Raw genomic sequence first — 23,219 nt, 5'->3', positions numbered from 1 at the left:
ACTGGAAGTGACTTCATGTTTATATGCTTGAAGGCTCGAGGCTTAGCAGCTTTGCCTATCATCATAAGAGGAAGCTTATGGTTACCAGCAGCATTGGAACAAGCCATAATGGTTACTCGGTCCTTACACATTTTAAAACCAGGAGCACGACTTTCTGATTTAGAGGCCAAGCTTTTAGTTGGCAGTGCTCTAAAATTTAGGCCGGTTTCGTCGGCGTTATATATCTGTTGGGGGGAATAATTTCCTTCGCTTATTAAATTGTCAAATGAAGCAAGGTATTCCTGCGCTGCAGCCTGATCTGAGGAAAGTTGTTCACCGGTGACAGTTAGCTGCCGAATACCATGACGTTTTTTCCACCGGTCAAACCAACCGGTGCTGGCTGTGAAGGAACTGTCGCCATTTAACAGATTGTTCAACTGAATTGCCTTTTCTTGAACGATAGGTCCACTTAAAGGGGTTCCCCTTTCCCTTTCTTGCGAGAACCACAGAAAAAGCGCTTCGTCAACTTTATCATACTGCGACTGTCGCGCCGTTTGCCGATTTTCAAGGGTTACCTCTGAAGACGTTGTGCAATATTGTTGAAGTTTCGCACGGTTTTTTTTCCAGTCGCAAATTGTAGCTTTGCCAACGTTCAGCTCTTTCGCTAGTTTAGTCACACTTTCACCATTATCCAAACGTTTTAAAGTTTCCAGCTTATCTTTAAGAGTCAAAGTGTTATGTTTACGTTTGTTAGACATTGCACTTATCACACTAAAAACCCGTACACACGCAAATCCACAGGAGACTGACCGCACTACGTAAACAAAAGCAGACTAGATCAAGGTGTTGTTGTGTTGCGATTCTGACAATTAATTAAGCTAGGTGTATTGGCGAGGGGAGGGGGAGGGGGGCAGAACGGGGCAGACGTGTAGGCTACTGTGTACAGTCTCGGTAAGCAGTGCGTGCAGACGTACAGTCCGCACGCATTATCGTCACATCATACACGTCTGCCCACCCGTTCATATCGCTCTACGCTAGTTGATTGTTGACACGCTAGATATTGCACTTTAACTGATGCGCTTATTTAAGTTTAACTGTTGTTTTTTTAATTTTGTTGTAGTAAATGGACTATTAAAATTGGTTTTTGTGTATTGCTCGTTCATATTACGACACTACGACCCCTTAAAATTGCTTCCATCTTGATTATCTACGTTATTTCGGCTAATCCGAACAATCAGCTAATCCGAACGGGGTTCGGTCCCAATTAGTTCGGATTAGCCGGACTGCACTGTAGAGATTGGCTCTCCCTTTTACTCTGCCTTAACCCTCAAGAAGAACAAGAATGAACTGTACTGATACATTTCAGGTTGAAGTACTGAGACAGTATCACGCTACCGACTCACAACACATATTTTTAAAGCTTTTTTCTACAACGTCAGAAGCATGTGAACTGTTTATGTAACTGTTAAAATATGTAGGCAGCCAGTAACCCTCCTGCTGAAATATTATTATGCTTTGCTTTCTTCAAGTGCCCCCCTTCCCTTGTTAAAATAATAATAATAATAATTCCCTTGTTGCACTTCATTAGACTTCCACACATTCTTCTGGACTTATTATACAACATTTTTAAAATGGAAAATTTCCTGAATACTTACAGAAATGACTTATTGATAAAAAAATAAGAAAATGTCTTCAAAGCCGCACTCCAGTATTTCAACCAAACAACACAAAACAGTGTACAGTAGAACTCCGATTATCCGAATCAATAGGGACCAGACCCCATTCAGATAACCAAAAATTCGGATAATCGGAGTTTTACCGGAATTCTGGGAATTTTAAAGAAAAATCCTCATTTTCGGTACTAAGTGAACTTTTAATTAATAATAATTTAGATCAGAACATTTTTACAATTTACAATGCTCATAGTACAAGTGTTCTATACATGTTATTAAGTCAATAGTGTTCCATCAAAGTCCAAAATTGGCTAAATGTGTTTAATGACAATTCTTTGATATTTTGCAAAACTTATTACTGTAGCTTTACGATTTTAAAATTGTTGAAATAAGCGATTCGGATAATTGGAGATTCGGTTAATTGGAGTTCGGATAATTGGAGTTCTACTGTACTTCTATTAGGCACATAATACTTAAGTTGGCAACACTTAAATATACTACGACCACGATCAGCTGATTTTCATTTTTTCAGATTTTCATGCGAGTAGCGTAACAATACTTCTATTCAATTCATATTTATTCATACTTATTTACAGATATACAAAAGTATACTGTACATGAATCGCATTCAGAACTATACATCATACATTATATAGCCTAATAACTAGACAGAATGTGATACATATATATAAACAATATTTATTTAAATACTGAAAAATTCCTCAACTGTATAGCGCTTTGGTTGCAAGAAATCTTTTTAATTTCCTTTCAAAGCATTTAAAACTCTTTTCAGGTTTTATTATTTCAGGAAGGTAGTTATAATATTTTATTCTAGAAACAGTTGTTGGATTTTTGTTTGAAATTGCTTTCTTAGGCCGGCCACACACAGAACCAGGCGGGTCGGGGCGCGAATAGGCACGACGAGATGCCTGACTTAAGCACTGTCTTGTTGCTGTCACACACAGAATGAAGCAGGGCACGTCAAATAAAAAGTTTAGCCCCCATAAACCTGAAAATTAACATAGAATTTTTTATTTCTGAGCCTTAAGCCGATTTAGCCAACTTTTAAATTTGACTTTATACTTGGGAACAGAATAGAAAACAAAATTCAAACAGTCATACCTCCAGAGGTGTGGTTTTTTAAACCCTTAAGATATGAACGTTGGCCCTCTCTTTCCTCAGTTATCAATACCAAGATAAATTATTAATTATTCAACCACTTTAGTAATATCATCACTGTATAGTCGTATCAATAGGTGTAATCTTTGGTCGTATAAATTGTTACAGTCTTGTATGTAAATTGTATCAGTTGTAAAATAAACCTTATCGAAATTAGCCCTTAAGGGAATAAATCACATGACCGCGCATGCGCAGAAAGTTCTACCCGGGGCGTCTTGTGCGACGGGAATTGCATGGGCTCTTATGGAGCTCCACACACAGGACCGAGCGAGGCAGGGCACGTCAAAAAGACGCCCCTGGGCGCCCTCAGGGCAAAATGTGAAGCTCTCGAAAATTATGCCCTGAGGCAAGTCGCTGCCAGGCAGAACATTCTGCGCATGCGCGGTCATCTGATTTATTCCCTTACGGGCTAATTTTGATAAGGTTTATTTTACAACTGATACACCAACCAAAGATTACACCCTTTGAACGACTATACAGTGATAATATTACTAAAGTGGTTGAATAATTAATAATTTATCTTGGTATTGATAACTGAGAAAAGAGAGGGCCAACCTTCATATCTTAAGGGTTTCAAAAACCACACCTCTGGAGGTATGACTGTTTGAATTTTGTTTTCTATTCTGCTCACAAGTATAAAGTCAAATTTAAAAGTTGGCTAAATCGGCTTAAGGCTCAGAAATAAAAAATCCTATATTAATTTTCAGGTTTATGGGGGCTAAACTTTTAACTTGACGTGCCCTGCCTCATTCTGTGTGTGACAGCAACAAGACAGGGCTTAAGACAGGCGTCTCGTCATGCCCTGTCGCGCCCCGACCCGCCTGGTTCTGTGTGTGGCCGGCCTTAAAGTTATTAATTTGAACTTTTTCCTGATTTCTTGTATAATGTGTGTGAACATTCTGTTGTCTTGGCAAAAGTCTCATTTTTTTACATGTTATACTGTTCTAAAAATATAAATACTAAAGACAATCATAATTTTCAGATTACAAAAATGACCTCTACAATGAGCATCTTAAGGAAGCTTAAGCATAGGCCTAATAGCAACTTTTTGAAAATGTAGGAGGATTCTTTGTAGATTTATAATTGTTGTTGCCCCATAAAAGCTCTATAGGCCTACCATACAGAATGTGTGAGTGTTCTAACAAATAATAAACTTATTTTACCAAGTCCAAATTACAAAAAGGTGGCCTACCATAAAGAATGTGTGAGTGTATTAACAAATAATAAACTGATTTTACCGAGTCCAAATTACAAAAAGGTGCCAGTCTTCTCAATGACAAAATTACCTTAACTAATTTAAAAACATTTTCTCAACATGTTTTGTCCAGTAAAGAGTGTGATCTAATTGTTGGCCCCAAAAAATAGTGTTATCAGAAAGTTAAGTGCGCACAATCTTAATGATTTAATTTAGAAATATCTTTACACTAAAAATTGATTATCGTGGTTTTATTTGTATTCTATAGTAAGTTATGATTAATTACATCATACTGCACAGAAAAAAATAGTAAATTTTAAACTCATAACACAATTTATTTAGGACATAAAATAAATTATAATATTTTTATATTTCAGAAAATAAAATAGGCCGTTGCGGTTAGCCGTTTATTTCATCAGCTGACTAAGTGCACGGTAAAAGTACATTACGTTACTTTTCCGTGAGAAGGCACGGCAAAGAGCAACTTTCCAGCCTATCAATACGGATGGAAAGTACCTGCTTCTGTGTAGTATGATGTAAAAAATAATGTGTAACTCGAGAAACTTTCCACACTCACCTGTGGCTTGTGTGTTTAAACATTTCTATTATGTGCAGCAAAGTGCCACTTTGCACACTCTAACACAAATGACTATTGTCTCATCCAATCAACTCTCATTGTTCACTCTTCACCATAAAATACACAGACTGATGTCTTGCGTTGTTAAAATATATCTAGGCTATATCGCTATTGAAATTCTCCCTGCACAGGGGCACTGGGCTACAATTGCCACTTTTAATTTGATTCGGAGAGAAAAATAAGCTTTCTTCTAATTTCTCTTGATTTTTGAACATTTGTGTGGTATTCTTTGTTTAGTTATTTTTATGATAGTGAAATATTTATGTTCCGTAGGTTTGGAATTAGTAGATTTGATGACGCCAAAATATCAAGTTTAAAGTCAGCAGCTTTTGGGGATAAATCAGAAGAAAAACCTAGAAAAAGAAAATTCAAGAGTGGACCTAACCCCCTTTCCTGTAAAAAGAAAAAGAAGAAACTCGCCCTCTCTGGAAGTGACACTAAAACCTTAGATGAACAAGACCAAAATACACGCAAGAAAAGGAAAAGAATCAAACTTCCTAAACATGTAAAAGAATGTTTAATTAGCAATTCTTAATAAACAGTTTTATTTTTACCTGGACTTTACATTATGTACCATGACAATCACATTAATACTTACATATAATTAACAATTGAAAAAATCTAAACATTGTCATGAAACATCAAATAAGCAATTCCTAATAAACTGATTTATTAACACAATTTTACATTTTATGTACTATTATAATCATATGAATACTTACATAGTATCTTATTAAGAATTTAAACAAAACTTAAAACTCTTGTCATGAAATATGAAATATCTCTTGTCTTAGGCTCAAGTTGGTCAAGAATCATGACTACTGGGGTCTGGTCAAAATTAAAGATCTTTTTCAAAATTTTTGTTTATGCATATTTTGATCTGGCAAGTCAAGATACAAAGGATATTTTCTATTTACAAAGCTGGATTGAAACAGTGTGAAATCCATATCTTTCCCATGATTGTCAGAAGAGAACATTCGGAATGTTAGTAATAAGTCGATTCTTGTAAAATCTGCCTGCAAAGTAAACAAATAATTAGAATGGTCTTTTTTTTCAAATATCAAATCCAACTATGTAATACAGTAGAACCTCTTTACTTCGTACGTCTACTGATACGAACGCCTCATTTCTGTACTCAATACACAGTACAGTAGTTCTTAATTGTAGACTGTATATGTTCTGTAATCTGAACTATTCAATAGTCCGAACAACCTCTGGTCCCAATTAGTTCGGATTAAAGAGGTTCTACTGTATTATCTGATTTACTACATATTTTTGAATCACACTATTAATTTCCCAACACATAAAAAGGCAATGAGGGCATATAAGGCTTGATTAGTAAACAATACCGATGTGTCTAGATATTTTAAAACTAGATAAATAAGAATTTAACAGCTCATCAAAATTGGTGTCACAGATGATAAGACAAGATATTGTGGCCAATCCATAACCTTGCATGTTGAAATGAAAATCCTTCTTTATTGAGGCGAATTTAGGACCTCATGGTCCTTTCTTACAGTTAAACTCTAATGTTGAGATTTAAATAACAAAGAGAAAAACATATTACACAAGAACTTAGATGAACCTGGGTCTGAGACAATAAACCCGAAACAAAAATTAATTAAAGAGCACATCAGAATCCTGGACTATCTCATTGTAGGCTAGGCTATCTGGACAAATTTTAGGTTGTGACTAATTTCAGGAGACGACTATTAGGCATTATTTCACGAAACCACGATATTAAATCTAATTTTGTCTCTTCAAACAAAATTTTTCGTCATAAGTGGTCTGATACTGTCCAATTTATAATTACAGTATTATAAAAAATGGTTTTCATTTAATATCTTCATCAAATTTTACTTTTTAAATTTTACTTAATTTTGCAAGGTAACTTTATTTCAAAACAAGCATGACATTTTTGCAAATGTTAAATTTTAACGTCATTATTTAAGTTTCAATTTTATTATTCCACACAAAGAAAGCACGTAAATAAACTGGTTGGCACAGTTAATAAGTTTGTGTATAGGAGAGAAATCAATAGGTGATAATAGCATATTTCGTTGGTGGGTCAAGCCAACAACCCCCTTTTTTAACTCCATTACACTGAAAACTGGTTGACCAAAACCATAATAAAAATTTTTATCAAGTGGAAGCTCAGTTTGGCCAACAAAGGGTGTTTGAAAAAAAAAACAAAGGATGACACATAAAGATGAAGTTCAGAACACAATGGTCGATAATTAAAAATATCCCCACCACATTAAAACTGCAGACTAGGCCAATTTTTCACTTTCCTGATACGAATTTCAATGAGATATTTTCTTTAACATAACAAATTTATTCCTTGTTTAAAAGGCATTAAGTTAATTGAAGTGCTTAGGTTTGCTGCTTCAAGGAAGGTATTAGTGTGAAACAAATGAATTTGCCAAATTTGATCAAAATATAACCATAAACAATAAAACGACGATAGTTTACTTATTCTCCATTAGAATGATTTAAATAGGGTTTCTTAGAATTTTCTCCGCAACTGTTAAGCGTATAACACATGAATAAACTTTTTAATTATTTGTTTTTTTTTTTCTCTACAAAAAGGGATTTTTTCAAAAAGTTTATTTTTAAGGTTTATTTTCAGTCTAAAAACTCGCTGCAATTTTTACATAGTAAAGGGATCCCCATAGTGAAAGCGGGGAGTTTTAATTTACATTTTACTTTACTTTAAGCTGTTCTTATTTTGGGAAATACACTTGCAAACCACCAAAAAGGATAGGCACCATAGTATGACTTTAGTACCATATTAACAATTAGGATTGTCAGTTAATCAAGGTATTACTTTACACTGTACATAGTGTTGGTAGCTCTCACCAGTTAATGAGGTTTGGTGGATGACAGTAGGGACTGGGAGGCCATCATGAGCAGTTTGAGGCTCCTAGTGATTCTATTGTTGGGGTTGCTGGAGATGTACAGCTGCAGTTGCCGCTGTAGATTGCTCAACACGGCCGGCAGATGCTCCCGAGTCACACTGTTGTTGATGTCTAGGTTCATTAAAGCTTCTTCCAGATACCTAAAATTATATGACATGTGAATTAGTGATGGTTAAAACCAGACCTTTTAAATCTCAAACCGATTTAAAAGATATTTAAAAACATCTAATCCTGTATCTCAAAAATTTAAGGCAAATATTGTTTACTAAACCATTTTCTTCTTTTTGGTTAAAAAGAAAATGTAGCCTAATACTAACATGTTTATCATGAATCTTACTATAAAACCTAACAAAATACCATAAATAACATGACTAATACACTGTTAACAAAAAAAATTGTTAAACCTAACAAACACTGAATTGAATCAACACTTAGTTTTGAACAATACTTCAATTAACTACAATAGTATATGAAAACACATACTTTGCCCCTAAGCACACATCAAAATAAGAGTGGGGCTCACGAGTGCCGGACTGCACAACTTAGAAGAATATTTCATTTCTCCACCTGTGTCAAACATCACCCTCATTCGACTGAGCCCTTGTTTAGTGAGTTAGTTGGGAAGTGTGTAGTCAAAGTGTTCAAAACACCTTATGCTCAACACTTACTTGTGCTTGATCTCCGTATTATTGTTCATGTCGGCCGACAGTTGTTGTACCAGAGACAACAGAACGTGTTGCTGCAGAGGACAGGGGACTTGACTGAACAGCTGTTGTGGGTTGACATTCTCACAAATAAACACAACCAGGCCCAAGTCTGAGGCTGACAGTGCCTGCACAATAGTCTTGTGTTAATATTACATTAACACGTTCACTGCTAATGACGCACTTGTGCGTCATAAGTATATTAGCAGATATATAATACATGATGTATATAATTACATAATATATTTTAATCCACAATTTATAGTATAAAATTTATTTAATTAAAGATATATTGTCACTCAATTAACATGATCATGTTAATATTTGTGTTTTTTAGCCATTTATAAAAGTATTACATATCATTAGCAGTGAATGTGTTAAAACATATATAAGTTCGAGATGAGATTCTTTTTCTCATCATAATTCGAGACAAGATTTATAAATATTATTACTATCAGGAATTTTTTGTTTGTGCAGTTTTACAATGGTTATCCTACTAATATTATAAATGAGAAAGTTTGGATGTATGGATGTATGTTTGTGACAAGTGAGCGCGAAAAATACTGGTCGGATTGGGCTGAAATTTGGCATGATGATAGCTCACATTCCCGATTAACATATAGGCATATTATTATTTCAAAAATCCTTTCGGGCTCCGCCCCAGTGGCTCTGGAGTTTCCCATGTTAACCTTATGAGAAATGGAATTATTGAATCTTAACAGCTGTTTCAATTAAACAAGTTGGTTCTGTTCTATGATGTTCAATAGCATTAAAGTTACAAGGATTTGCCAACAGGGTGCAGCACTATTATTTCTTTTACATTTATGACAACAGCTAATTTGCAACCAAAAGGTGAGTGAGCGTAGCGAACGAACTTCAACCTGGAGGCGAGTTAGCGTAGCGAACGAGCTAACCTGAAGGCAAGTGAGCGCAGCGAACGAGCTCCAACCTAAAGGTGAGTGAGCGTAGCGAACAAACTTCAACCAGGACGTGATTGAGCCATGCGAACGAGATAATCTTGAAAATTAAGAAGTTAAACGAGGCAAAGCCCGCGGGTTACAGCTAGTTAACAATATGGTTAATAACAATGGTTACTGTAATAACAATAAAGCACTATTAAAACAACAACTAAAGTATGACTAATTATTCTATTACAAAGGTCGATACAGAAAAAGTGTACAAAAAACCAATAGCTTAAAGGAACTTAAATTGTTATTGAAATCTTAAAAAAGAAAAATGAAAATAAAATAAGACATCTTTAATGTAAAACTGTAACATGCACACCACAACTAACTGTATCAGAACAAAAAAAAACAGTCTACAAGAGATTAAAGAAAATTGTAGTACAGTACCGTAGCTTGTACGGTGTTACTTCTGATCTCAGTGATAATGATGTCATATACATTAAAACCTATTAAAACTGGTATGGACGGGACTAGGGTCATAATGGATAACCAAATTACCAGATAAACAGATTTTTGAGATGTACACAGTTAACTTTAAAAATGCATTTAGAAACCCTGCAATACAGAAGCGCATTGATGTTGCATTTCCTTTGCGAAAGCGTTCTAATTTTGTTTTTATCTCGACTAAAAAAAGCCTTGGAGCAAAGCCATTTGCCATTGCTCAAAACATAAGATTTCTTAAATCTCGCAAAAACTTTGGGTTTTTATTCATGATTAATGTTGTTAAAATTTGTTTAAGGTAAATAATTTGTTGTCTTGTTATTTGAATTGACAAGTTTGTATTGTGAAAGGATAAAGCATTTGTTTGTAGTCAATTGTCATAGTTACCTGTTGGAAGGCTGTGTTGACTTGTCCCTGGCTGATGAGTTGTAACAGTTGGGTCTGCTGTAGTTGAGTGTCTATCACATGTGGAGCTGGAGTGACTGCTCGAGACCTAACAGCAGCTATCACACTGCCTTCTAGAGTTGCTTGCTGGAGAGTCAGTGCTCGAGTCACAGCCTCTAATATATTCTTCTCGATGCTTGCTACATTTTTCTTCAAATCCATCCCCATCTGGTTGGTACTAGTCTTCAACATCTCCGCTACTGCTTGCAACTGAGCGCTTTGATCGTTGTTCTTCTCCAAAACCCGTCTGGTTTGAGCATCGAGATTCACCACAAATTCTTTTGAGCCTTTGGCAAAAATATCGTTTATTTGGCTGAACATTGTATTGCACGACTTTTCAAAGCCAGGCAAGGCGACAGAGCTGAAATACTCCTTGTAGCATTGAGTTATAACAGGAGTAATGGAGGAAACTATAGCTGTACTCAAAACATCCATCACCGACTTACTATGAACGAGTTTTGAAATATTTTCTTTTAGTAAATGGTCGGTTGTACTTAACTTTTGAGTAAGTTCAATATGAACTTGGTGTTTTAGCGCCTCCATCTGGTTCATCACTGTCGGCACAACGGTCTTTGTAATTTCTTTATTTACAGAGTCAAGAAATTGGGTAGATAGGAAAGAAATAACCGATTGGGAAATGTTTGCCGCCAAAGCTTCATGTTGTTGTGTGTTATCTTTTGATGCAAGAACATTTTCTAAATGTAGAGTCTGTGTTTGGGAGTTGCGAGTCATAATTTTTTCTATTTCTCGCAACAAATTTAACTGGTGTATTTCTTTCCTTAAAAGCTTTACTTCAGCCGCTTGTTCTTCAAAAGCTTCCAGCACAGAATTCATTGCATGGATCATGGTACTTACTGAGTTCTCAAGCCTTTGATTCACTTTCCACAATTCATTATCACCTCCTCCACCACTACAGTCGCCTTGAATTACACTTCTACGGGCTTGTTCCTCATTCTTTCTAACTTCAGTAGCTCTAAGCATAGGAATTTCAGGCCAGACAGCTGAATCTGTTTTTTGTTCGGGTGGCGTGACTTGCTCTTGTTCTGGCTGAATATCGTCAGTTTCTTGATAGAAACATTTACCCTCTCCTAAAATCTCTTGAACTTCTCTACTAGGGCTACTTCCACCACTCGCAAAACCCATTGCTATTGCTCCTTCTGCTCCGCCAGTTAGTAGGTTGTTGTCAGTTTCATCTAGTGAATGCGGGCTTGCTACTAGAGTTGTTGAAGTAGAATAGCTAGCTTCCTCATTAACAGATTTGTTAATTAGTGAAGAACCAGAAGAGTCGTGTTTTACAGGAGAATTAAAGGCATCTGGCGTCATCAGGTTCAGTTGTAAGGAACAGTGATTTGCTGGTAACTCTTTCAAATTCTGATTGGGTGAATTCAAATCCCCATTAGTAATATTTACATTCAAATCAGTCAAATTATCATGGTATGTGTGTTTCTCCTGACGCAGTAATTCTGTTCTATTAACAGAGCCAGGTTTGGGAGGTAGATAAGCTATTTGACAGTCTTGCAGTGATTTAGGTTGTACCAAATACATTTTCACCAAAATGCCTGGTGTACCTTCTTCGTCATTTTTATCTTCACACAATTCTTCTAATCTGTCAGATTTGAAACGTTGTAGTCCAGCATCTACAATTCCAAAGCTCAGTATAGTATAAGGTAAGAGGAACTCTGAAATTGATATTATTGCTGCAGATGTTTCGCTATTAGTGTACAACTGTAGCACATACAGGATTTTGTGATGAAAATCTGATAACACTAAAAATCCAGATGTCAAATCTAATCCAGCATTCAATTTGAGTTGAGTGTCAGGACTAACCTGGAATGCTAATGTCTGCAGACAAGTCCATGATTCACAACTCCATACTTTCAATTCTGAATTGTTGTTAGCACCAGTAATAGCAAATTTCCAAAACTGAATTTCTGGGTTATAATTTTTGTGATTGTCTAGGAAGAACAATGAAGACACAGGCTCTCCTCTGTGGGGTTTCCACTGGTGTAAACATCTAGGCTTTTTCCCATTTTGCATGTAAACTTGGAAAAACTTAACATCACCATCCAAACTAGCAGTAGCTATGGCAGTACCGTCAGGGGAAAAAGCTGCATCCACAATGGGTTTAGTATGTTCGGTAATTTCTAGATAGCCTGATTCTACCTGTCCAGGTTTTACTTTTTTACTTTCATTGCCATCCGTTACCATTTTTACATTCCACAACTCAACCTTCTTGCCTCTAGATAGTGCCAAGAGCCAACAAACATCCTCTATAGGATCCAGTTCCTCTTCTTCTGAGTCTGGCAGATCTAGAATATAGGGGCACCAAATCACTCTGTAGAAGTCTCCTAACTGAGGTATGTATGTTTCATCGGGTTCTATGTGTAAGATAAGTTCACAGGATAGGTAAGGTATTGGTTGATTTTCTTCCAAAACCTTATGAATCAACAAATTTCCTGCCATGTCCACACAAGCAAGGACTACTTCATCAGGAATATGAGAGAAGGATATATCTTGTACAGCACCGGAAAACCCTTTAATAAGAGTTCTGAGATCAGTATTTCGGTTAGCCACTCTCACAGAGTCAGCCCTTTGTCTTGCAGCTGGAAAAAAGAAATGGTTACTTAGTTTGAATCAAAAGTTGGAAAAATACATAAACCCTTTCTTAAACAACCCTTACGAAACTGGGCCTAGAGATCAGACACCCTACAAATAAGTTAATTATGTAAACATTTACAATTCTGTACATATAAATATATTGTGGATGTTATATGAATGCATTCCTAAGCCTAACTGCAAACAGTATATCAATGCTTGGTTTTAAATTTTTTTCTTACAAAATATTTTGTACTCAAAAGAAACTATGAAAGTATGCTAAGTGATAGTGTTGGAGACATTGTCATAACTGTACAAATATATTATACGGAAGAATACACCAACATCAATTTTTGTTCAGGCAGAGGCGGTGCATCCAAGAGGGGGTTGATCAAGACTCAATTAAGAGAACGGCTACCTGTCTTATAGCTTTAAATACCTTAATGTATGGTAAAAACTAAATCTATAATAAGAAGAGTATATTTTATAAATTTAAAACCACAATCTACATCCTGCTTTGGTAGACCTAGATAAACAATTTTAATTGACAACTGTATTTCCTTGAGCTTGAATAAAGTTTGTCACTCAGTTGTTGTTATTCAGTGTTTATATTCAGTTCTACCAGGTTCGGCACTTTAAAGATCTACTTGCTGATTAAACTTATGTGGTTTTGAGTCAACTTTGGTGAAATTGCTTCAACTGGTTTTGAAGCAATCTTTTTACTGTTCAGATTTCATTCCATTCATTGAACACTCTTTGTCTTAGACAATTTGCCATTGAAGATTACCTTTCAAGCCATAGGCTATATAGACTCCACTCATGTGAACTGCTAGTAGTTGACCAGTGTAGAACCTTTCCTCCCAGGTGTAATCCACCATATTGTGCAGTTTGACTTTGGAGCTACCCGTGTCATGAGTGCCTTGACTAGGTATCACCGCTACATCTGTTGCGTATACCTCAAAGGGTTCTTCTTTCTCTGCACTTGAAAAGTCTCTAGAACAGTTGAAAATATTGAAATGTAAAGAGATAATTCTCTAGAACAGTCGGAAATATTTAAATGTTTATAGAGATATAAAATTACATTAGTGATTTTTTTTTTTACTTTAGATCGGTAGTATATTGTTTTTTTTACCGAATTTCCCTAAGGGGAAGAAGCTATTATGGGGGTGGCACTGCAAGACCTTCATCCAGGACTGATTTGCTTTCTTTATTACACACAATCTAAAAGAGGATGTTTGTTTGTATATTTATTATTTGGCAGTGATAAACTCAGACACCACTGGACCAATGGCCACAAAACTTGGTACATTTGGAATTATTCATGGAATAGGTTTATACACCATCAATTTTGTAATAATGTTCAGGTAGCCTACCTGTGCTGGTCTCTTGATTTGTCTTTAATATAAATCATGATTATAAAAAACCTTATGTTATATTAGAGGTTTTTATAGTAGGTAGTGAGGTTGTTTTGAGTATTGTTTAAATGTTGTAATATAATATATTGACACAATAGGCCTGAATACCTTATTAATTATCATTGTATTGATCTCGGGAATAACTCAGTACCCATGTCAGGAATTTTGAAAGAAGATTTAAAAAGAAGCAAAGAATATTATTGACAGATGTTTCAAATAAACCAACAAGTTGGGTTCTATGAAGTTCAATGGCATTAAACAGTTACAACAAGTTAAAGGTTTACCAACAGATTGCAGCACTATTTTTTTGTTTTGTTTTCCCTGTAGCAAAACATGGGTACAGCAGCTAGTAATGAATACAGTATTATACCCCCGCCGCAGCAAACCTGCAGACTAAGCGAATTTCCATTTGCCTAAATTGATTTTAAATTAAATCTATTTAAATAACATTAGGTTTAACAAGTACCTAGGTTTGCTGCTAAAGGGAGGCTAATAAAAAGTTGTTTTTAAGTAAAATATTAGTAGCTTAATATGAAATAAATAAATTTGCCAAGTTTGATCAAAATATTTCCATAAACAAGCAAACTACAACATTTTACAATATTTTCCATAAGAATAACATGGGAATTATAAATTTACAATTTTTTTTTAATTTTCTCTATTACCAATAACAATAACCGTACAAAAACACTATGACATACTACATTATTTGTTTTTTAAGCTTTTTAAAATGGTCTAGAGAGAAATTGGTAAATTTTGTATTTGAGGGTCAAAAATGAGAAAACCCAATTTTTCCCGTAAAACCCTGTTCCCATGGTCCAATCATGTTGGGTCAAGAACTCATTCGAGTTTATCCCTCCTTACACCTTCAAACCAAATTTCATCAAAATCGGGCAAAAATTACTCAATTTATCGATTTCACCGACGTATATAAATCTTGATATATATACTAGCTGTGTGCCCGTTCTACGCACGGGGATCTTATAGTAGTCAGTTGAAACCTTCTTATATAAAGAACAGCAGTTGGTTTGCATATAATTTTCAGATATGCTGGTAAAACTATTATCTATAAACCTAATATAATGACATATAAAAGAAAAAGCAAAATTTATACAGCAAGACATCAATTAAATTGAATACTAATGTAATAAATAAGGTGCAGCACTGGACACATTGGGAAAAGCGAGTTTAGCATCATTGCAGTTATGATTTTTCACTTTACACTTTACACAACCACCATTGAAACGCCGTCAATGAGTGGAAACCTTGTTATTAAGCTATTGGCGACGATGATTTAATAAATGTAAGTTTCCCAGCCCTATAAAACACTGTTTCAAGGTCTTTTTCCCGGCTATCAAAACTTCAGAGCAATTTTATACACAAAGAATCTCTAATTTCATTTTACACATTATTGAACTTGCCATTAATTAAATCCTTTATGTAAGGAAAATAGTTGTTTTTAATCTCACTTGGTTTGGATTTTGCTTTCAAAACGTGATCGGAAACGTTTGCGGTATCTGTAAACAACAATGTAAACATATCAGTGACAGCTAGAAAAAATAATCTTGATCCGAACAGCTGTTCGTTATTTCATAGATGATTATGTGATAGACATTGGACATTGGGAGAAAACTTGACAAAAATTGCACAAAATTGGGTTTTTAAACATCCGTAATTTTATTTACAGAGTAGGGACGACATATTTTAATGGTTAAAGACAATTTTGCCGATCCCGTGAATACATTAAAATGATTTGAATCTTGATAGGTACTCTCGTTTTTCAGAAGGCCGCGTAAAATGGCACTTGGGCCGTGACAGACAGAAATTTATATGAGACTAGTTTCGGTTTCTTTAATGTATAAAACGTAAAAATAACCTAAAAGTTTATGATTCTGAGCAATGTACAGACTAAACTCTAATTTTATTAATATAGATATAGATATACACAAAACAGGCTCAGACACTGAACGGTCACTCGTACGCGACCCTACGTGCCACAATAATGTATGCGACCCTAAGTGCCATAATCATGTATGCTTCTTTATTAAACAAGTCTGACTATACCTCCAAGTCGTAGAGAAGCACAGAGTTTTTTCCGGCTGGTCCGAGGTCCCCCCTGACATTGGCCAAAGCTTACTAAAAGTGCCAAGGAGAATGCCAACAGCCTTGCATTTTTACATTCTTGCAATTTTTATTAGTTTTGTTTTTAGTTTTATTAACAACTTTATGATTTTATGCTTAACTGGATTAGGGCAGGTACAAAATTATAGCCTAAGCTTACTGCTTCTCACCACTTGTAATGTAACAAACAGCTCTAGACCTGAAAAAAGTTTAACCTATACTACACATGTTACTCACATTGTTTGATATCCTTTAACAATCTTATTGCTGTTTGCAGATGTTGACTCTGAGGGATCCATGGTTCCTTAATTAATCTCAGAGTGAATGTTACTATAACTGAAACATAAATTGTCACACTTACTTAGGCTATATAACTTTAACTAAGCCTTTGAGTCCACGGCTAATCCGAACTAATTGGGACAGAACGCAGTTCGGATAAGCTTGAATACAGTGTAAAACCTAGATTATCTAGAGTAACTTATTAGGGGGAGGGAGACCATGCATAATAAAAACTAAGGTTTAATTTAGAATGAAATATACAACAAACACAAAATACATAGGCAACAGAAAGTAAGCCAAATACTGTTTTTAAACAGACATCAACACGTTCGCTGCAGGTGGGTCAGTACTGCAGTGCAAAAATCTTAATCTGTTGCTCAGTGCGAGCCTATCGTTGGTCGAAGGCGGACCTATACCACGTTAGCGTGTAGTGTGTGACTTGCTTTTGTCGTGTTGTAGGTTGGTAGTAAATATCCCAGCAAAATCCCTGTCTGGCAAGCTTAGAAATCAACTTGTTATCCCGTCTTTCTCTGTCCAATTGGCAATTTAATCGGACCAGCTACATGTTGACTCTCGTCGTAAATCAGGATATCACCGCATGTTATTTGCTATTTGTCAGACCGAAATTTGAAAGCCAATTGCCCGGCAATCAGGTTTGTTCGACGTTGCGTCAACTGGGGCTACACCTGCCATTTGATGGGCCGCAGCGAACGTGTTAATCTCATAATTTGCATTTTTACATAGCTACGTAATAACAATATTGCACAACCATAAAAGGCCTGTTGCGTTATCATATGATATTTTAATATGTCATTGACCTTAGTCCAAATATACTGTAAACCAACTTTAACGTTTAAAATGACAACTAACACAAACTTAGAAAAAACTTAGCCAAAAACTGTAGCCTACAGCATAAGATCACTCAATGAACAAAACAACAGCTCTTGTACGCTCCTGCTAAGTTAGTTGCATGGTACTTAGTTAGTTGCACTGGAACATTTTCTTTCAGAACAGAAACATATTGATGGTAATAATCAACAAGCATTGATCTTCCCATTGTCAAAAGGTAATAAAAATATTAGGCAACTCATAGAAATCAACTCTTAAATACGTTATAATAATAAAATCCAGTTATCTTTCCTCAATGTTTTAATTTTCTTTCTATGGTTTCTCTGTTCCCAAACATTCGACAGGTAACCAAGTGGTTTCTGATCATCCAATCACAGGCCACTAAGCGTTACAGTACCTATATAATAATAACAGTAACAAACTAATGAAATGTCTCAAAATATTTCTTTGTTTTGGTTCCATTTTATTTTTCCCAAATGAAATGTATCCAAAACAATCATGTGGGAGCTTAAGTACTGCATGGGCAGAAACAGTTGAATGTAGGCCTACAATGCACATAGTTTAAAAAAGTTTTATAGTTTTAATTTTTTTTTTGTGACGATGGACTGCATAGTTCAGTTAGGCCTATTAGTTTATTTAGTTCCGACTCAATCTATCCAGCAACTGCTGATGAAGAAAAGAAGTAAGTAAGTTAAGAAGTATGAAGTAGTAGGGGAGACCGGGGATACTTGATACAGTTTTATAACTTATATTTTTCTATTTTTTCCTATTTTCCCTAGAACCACCTAACCAGTTTTTTCTGTTAACAGAACATTTTGGTTAGCTAAACCCAAAGTTTCAAACATTAAAAATCATGTTATATATTTTTTTATTTTTATTTAATAAAAGCCTGCAAAGTGTATCAATTCTCCCCAGGGGTGGGATACTTGAGACAGCTTTGGGGACACTTGATACACAGGGTTAAATTGGTTATAATAGTAAGAACTCACAAGATATGTTTATGGTTTTATTCAAAAAGTATAAAAAACAGCTTACAGTTATATTAAAAATACAAGTCTAGGCTATAATTGAACTTTTAAAAGACAAAATTTAACCTTACAAATTGGTTTTCCTTCACAAAATAAACATTACTTTCGTTAACAATATAACTAGGCCACCTGAAGAACATTTATAGATATATTTAAATACCGTAATATAGAATGTAGGCCTACAATACAGGAAAGTTATAACTTTGCATGTACACAAGAGGTAAAACCCGAGATTAAGTTACCTACTTAAAAAACAAAGGTATGTTAATCAGAAAAAAAAAAAATTATTGCAACAATAAGTTAATATTGATTAGGCTAGGCCTAATGACCTAAGGATGATGGCCAAGAAACAAATTTAAAATAGGCTACCGGTACCCAAGTTAATTGACGCATTCAGTTTATAGCTTAGCTTATGCGTCATAGCCTACTCTTGTAACCTTTAAGAGCCTAATGACCTAGGGTTGACGTAAAATACCCAAGTTAATTGACCTTTGTTTTGACTTAACTTATAGCTTATGCGCTGTACTCTTGAGACCTTTAGATTGAGTTGCATAAGTTATAATACGGCCGTCAATCAGGAAGGGTCAAGTTTATATGTGTTTTCCATGTAAGGCTACTAAATCAATTAACTTTACATCTTAAATACTTATGAAGCCTTGTCAGCTAATTTGTATTCCAAATAGTTTTTGTGATTAAGTGCCTAACTTATGCCTAGGCCAAATTTTACAGACTAAAGATGGATTAGGCCTACTGACAGATCTATATAATTAATACGCTACATGAAACTTTGTCGACTGAACTCCTCCGCCATTTCTTAACCGATTTTATCCATTGACGTCTCATTGGAAAGAGCGTGTCGCGTAGATTTGCAAACTGGCCTTACATTTTTGAAAAAGTCCCTTGGGCTCTGCGCCAGTGGCTTTGAAAGTTCCCATGTTATCCTTATGAAGAACATAATTGTTTAAATACATTTTGATCAGCTGTATAATTTAATTGCTGTTATTAATTTTTCAGTTCAATGAAACACATTGAGTACATTTTACTATTAGAGTTTGTGTAAACATAACCCCCTAGACGGATCGTGTTAGTATGGTTGTAACTTATCTTAAATTTGTGTATTTATCGTTGTTTTGTGTCGCTATGACGAATCGTGTTAGCATGATTGTAACTTAAATTTGTCCATTTATCGTTGGTTTTTGTAGCTAGGCCTATAATTTGTTTATTTGTTGTTTTTTTCTTTTTAATGCCTCCGACGCTACGACAACGAAACATAGACAGGAGGCGTAATCGTAATAACGACCGCAGCTACAGAACAGTGGCGCGTAATATAGGCTTAACTCATCACAGCCAGTACCTGACCCTGGGCAATCTCAACTTTTAACTTAGGTTACAAATGTGCCCTAACACTAACCCAAAAACGACTTTTCGTTCTCAATTGGCCCTCTATCAATGACCTGTGTTGCCTGTACAGCGAGGCATTTTGAGAAGGAGAAAACCGGCCGGAATGCTTTAGGTTTATCAATAACGAAGAACGAAGATAAACTTGGTCTGAGTTAACTTATACACCGGTAATCTTTGAGTTGACTCTTTTAAACTCATTGTAAGTATGACTGTTATTCGTTTTGAAATAACTCCTGTAATACTTTGCAATTGCTCGAATTCGAGCAACATGTAAATACACTAGTTACGTTATTATTCGGTTACAGTTTCTTAACTGGGCTACCCTAATATCGATTGAAACTAGGCTATCCATTAATAATCAAAATTTTTAAATGTCAAAATCAATAAATTATAAAATGGCCTTAGCCTAGGCCAACCCAATTTAGCCAGCGTTGGTTGAGGTTAGGCCTATGCGGTAACTTCCTTAACTAGGCTAGGCATAAGTTAATTTATACAAATAAGTATCTCTCATGTTTCAAAATCAGCGTCAGCCTACTTAACTATACTACTCAATAGAAAACTTACCTTAAAATGTCCTTAAATTACAGTACTAATTACACCATTATTAACTATAAGCGGCACATTCATTTGAAGATGTAAAAAAATGAAAGTGAAAGTGAAAGGTTGGTTGGATTGGGGAAATGGAACTTGGTTATTGGTTTGGTTCTGTTCTGTTCTGTTCTGACTTCTGTTGTTGATGTTGGTTGATGGTTTGGTTTGGATGGAATTGGAATGGTTTGGTGTCGTGGTAGATCGGTGGGGCACACGGGAGGGACTAAGGCTAACATATCTTGTAGTGTCAGCGTTCGCCGCTAGAACTGCTAAGTTGAAAGAATTTAATTTTTTTTTTAATTTTTAGTTATAAAATTAACTTATTAATTATAAAATATTGTTTTAAAATTATAAAATAAATTTTTAATTTTTAAAATTAAACTGTCATAACATAACCTAACCAACCAGACTTGCTGATAATATAAAAACTATATAAGATAAAAATCTAATTAATGATTACTTATAATTTTCAATTAATTATAAAATTAATTTTAAAATTTAGTATTATAAAATTAAACTGTCATAACCTAACCTAACCAACCAAACTTGCTGATATGAAAAATTTGTTGACAAAAAGATAGTGCTGCCAGCGGGATTCGAACCCGGGACCTCCTGAACACCAATCCGAAACGCTACCAACTATGCCACGAACGCCGCAGAAATCACATCGTTTCGTTACGGTAATCGTGCCGCCTCAAGAGAAGACATTAGCCACTAGAGATATGACGTCACTACACCTATAGCCTTAGTCCCTCCCGTGTGCCCATTCCCGTGGTAGATGAATAGAAATGGAATTGAAATTGTAAGCTGATATGGATTGAAGTTCGACTCGGAAACTAGTTTGGACTAGACTAGACTGGATTCAGTGATTTATCTCTATGCCACGGCCGACAGCCACCTTAATCACGGCCGCCTCCTTCGAAGTGGCAACGTCGCAAGTGGTGTTGTAACAGCTGTTTTGTTTAGAAGCAGCTAATGGTATTTGTGTATTTACGAAAGATTAGTTACTACTGGACTATGATAATATTGAGACTCCGCTTAAAAATGTACAGATATAGATTTTTAGCGAATTTCCCTATAGGGGAAGTAGCTATTACCGTAGGTGGCACAGTAAGACCTAGACCCAGGACCGATTTACTTTTTCATTTTGATGTCCCCAGAGGCCAAAAACACCATTCGTTCAAATTTTTATATATGTATATATATATAGACTTATATATATATATATATATATATATATATATATATATATATACGTCCGTGAACGCGATAACTTGAGTATTTTTTGTCCGATTTTGATGAAATTTGGTTTGAAGGTGTAAAGCGGGATAAACTTGAATGAGTTCGCGAACCAGCACGATCGGACCGTGGGAACGGGGCTTTACAGGGGGTTTTATGGGGTAAAAATTGGTTTTTCTCATTTTTGACCCTCAAAACACAAAATTTCCCGATTTCTCTTTAGACTTTTTTAAAGAGCTTAAAAAAACAAATAATTTAGTATATAAAAGTATTTTTGTTCGATTTTTAGTAACAGAGAAAATTAAAAAAAATTGTAAATTTAAAATTCCCATGTTATTCTTATGGAGAATATTGTCAAATGTTCTAGTTTGCTTGTTTATGGCTATATTTTGATGAAACTTGGCAAATTTATTTATTTTTTACTAAGCTATCAATATTTTACTCAAAAACACACTTTATTAGTTTCCTTGTAGCAGCAAACCTAGGTGCTCGTTAAACCTAATGTTATTAAAATATATTTAACTGAAAATCAATTCAGACAAATGGAAATTCGCTTAGTAGGCAGGTTTGCTGTGGCGGGGGTATTAATTCATATTGTTTCGATTTTCAATTCTGTATGTTTTATTTTCAATATTTTAATAAATGTATTTTTATAAATTTAAATCAATAAAGTGCGAATTAATGAGTTGATGACTCCTGTCTGCCATGTTATCTTGTCTGGATGTCTGTCACTAAACAACACCACTTGCGACGTTGCCAATTCTACCAGGCCGCGGCCTGTAGTTAAAGGCGGCTGTGCCTTAATGCGGGTGGAAAGGGGAAAGGGCATAAGGCCCCACTGTGGCCCTAGCTTTGCCTGTTAAATAAAGGAATTTAATTTAATTTCATTTCACCTTTTACTTCAAGCCGCGTCGCCATGGCCTTCGAGGTGGCAACACTGTCAGTAGCTCGAGTGCTGTTACAGGCTACAGCTGTTTTTTTTTTGTTTTTTTTGTGGCAGCTAATGCGTATTTGAATTTGAGTATTTTATTTTTAAAGAATGCTAAAGCTTAGTTTCTGGGCTATGAAAAAATATACAGGAATAAATTTTCGATTTATATTGTTTCGGTTTTGACAACTCTATTTTTATTTTTAATCTTTTAAATTAATAATACGCTATTAAATAAGCGGTTGTCACCTCCACCTCTTTGTTATGTTAGCTTATGGGTCGGCTGGCTCTGAACATGCAGCACTACTTGTGACGTTGACAATTCTACCCAGACCGCAGCCTGGAGTTAAAGGTGGCCGTGACTGTATTAGCCCACCCCTATAGCTTAGCTTTGCTGAATTGTGTCCGATTTGTATTCCGTTCTTGTTTGTTCACTCTCGAGTCTCGACGCCAGCAAAAGAAGGTGGTCACGGTGATCGTCCGCTGGTTACGATGAATGAACACTTTATTTGGTAGTCTGAACACCCAGACCAGTACATCCTAATAATTCACTTGTAGCTTTCCAGCCGTGGTCGTCCAAGGTGTTTAATTTACAGGTAGGGCCTATCTTCTCTTAATCCTCCAAAAATTCTTCCAAT

General features: G+C 35.3%; 2 protein-coding genes across 4 annotated transcripts in view; one reads left to right on the top strand and one right to left on the bottom strand.

Moving 5' to 3' along the window:
• The window catches only part of LOC128999226 (rRNA-processing protein UTP23 homolog), a 44,884-nt gene extending 39,668 nt beyond the window's left edge, over positions 1–5,216 (top strand). For all 3 annotated transcript variants that reach the window (XM_054425623.1, XM_054425624.1, XM_054425622.1), the window contains one exon: positions 4,937–5,216. In XM_054425623.1, coding sequence (XP_054281598.1) covers positions 4,937–5,198 — 262 coding nt within the window. In that variant the 3' untranslated portion in view covers positions 5,199–5,216. The remainder of the gene's footprint in view (positions 1–4,936) is intronic.
• A 273-nt stretch (positions 5,217–5,489) lies between these two features.
• Positions 5,490–20,528, bottom strand: LOC128999224 (enhancer of mRNA-decapping protein 4). The gene is made up of 7 exons (XM_054425620.1): positions 20,388–20,528; positions 16,504–16,602; positions 13,518–13,723; positions 10,079–12,738; positions 8,250–8,413; positions 7,523–7,721; positions 5,490–5,679 (listed from the first exon to the last, which is right to left on the bottom strand). Exons 2-6 carry the CDS (start codon positions 16,563–16,565, stop codon positions 7,526–7,528), a joined length of 3,288 nt encoding a protein of 1,095 aa, XP_054281595.1. The 5' UTR covers positions 16,566–16,602; positions 20,388–20,528; the 3' UTR covers positions 5,490–5,679; positions 7,523–7,525.
• Positions 20,529–23,219: the final 2,691 nt, after the last annotated feature.

The sequence above is a fragment of the Macrosteles quadrilineatus genome, unplaced genomic scaffold, assembly GCF_028750875.1.
Source record: "Macrosteles quadrilineatus isolate MER2022 unplaced genomic scaffold, UCM_ALF_1.0 Scaffold_8__2_contigs__length_117827958, whole genome shotgun sequence".
Classification (NCBI taxonomy): domain Eukaryota; kingdom Metazoa; phylum Arthropoda; class Insecta; order Hemiptera; family Cicadellidae; genus Macrosteles; species Macrosteles quadrilineatus.
The sequence above is the reverse complement of the archived record's forward strand: the minus strand, read 5'-3'. Positions and strand labels throughout refer to the sequence as shown.

Excerpts from the sequence above, each read along its gene's own strand:
- LOC128999224 (XM_054425620.1), bottom strand. The coding sequence starts at position 16,565 with ATGGATCCCTCAGAGTCAACATCTGCAAACAGCAATAAGATTGTTAAA. Across the intron at positions 13,724-16,503 it reads GTTAAAGGATATCAAACAAT|AGACTTTTCAAGTGCAGAGA; the intron begins GTGAGTAACATG and ends CAACTGTTCTAG. Across the intron at positions 8,414-10,078 it reads TCAACACAGCCTTCCAACAG|GCACTGTCAGCCTCAGACTT; the intron begins GTAACTATGACA and ends ACTATTGTGCAG.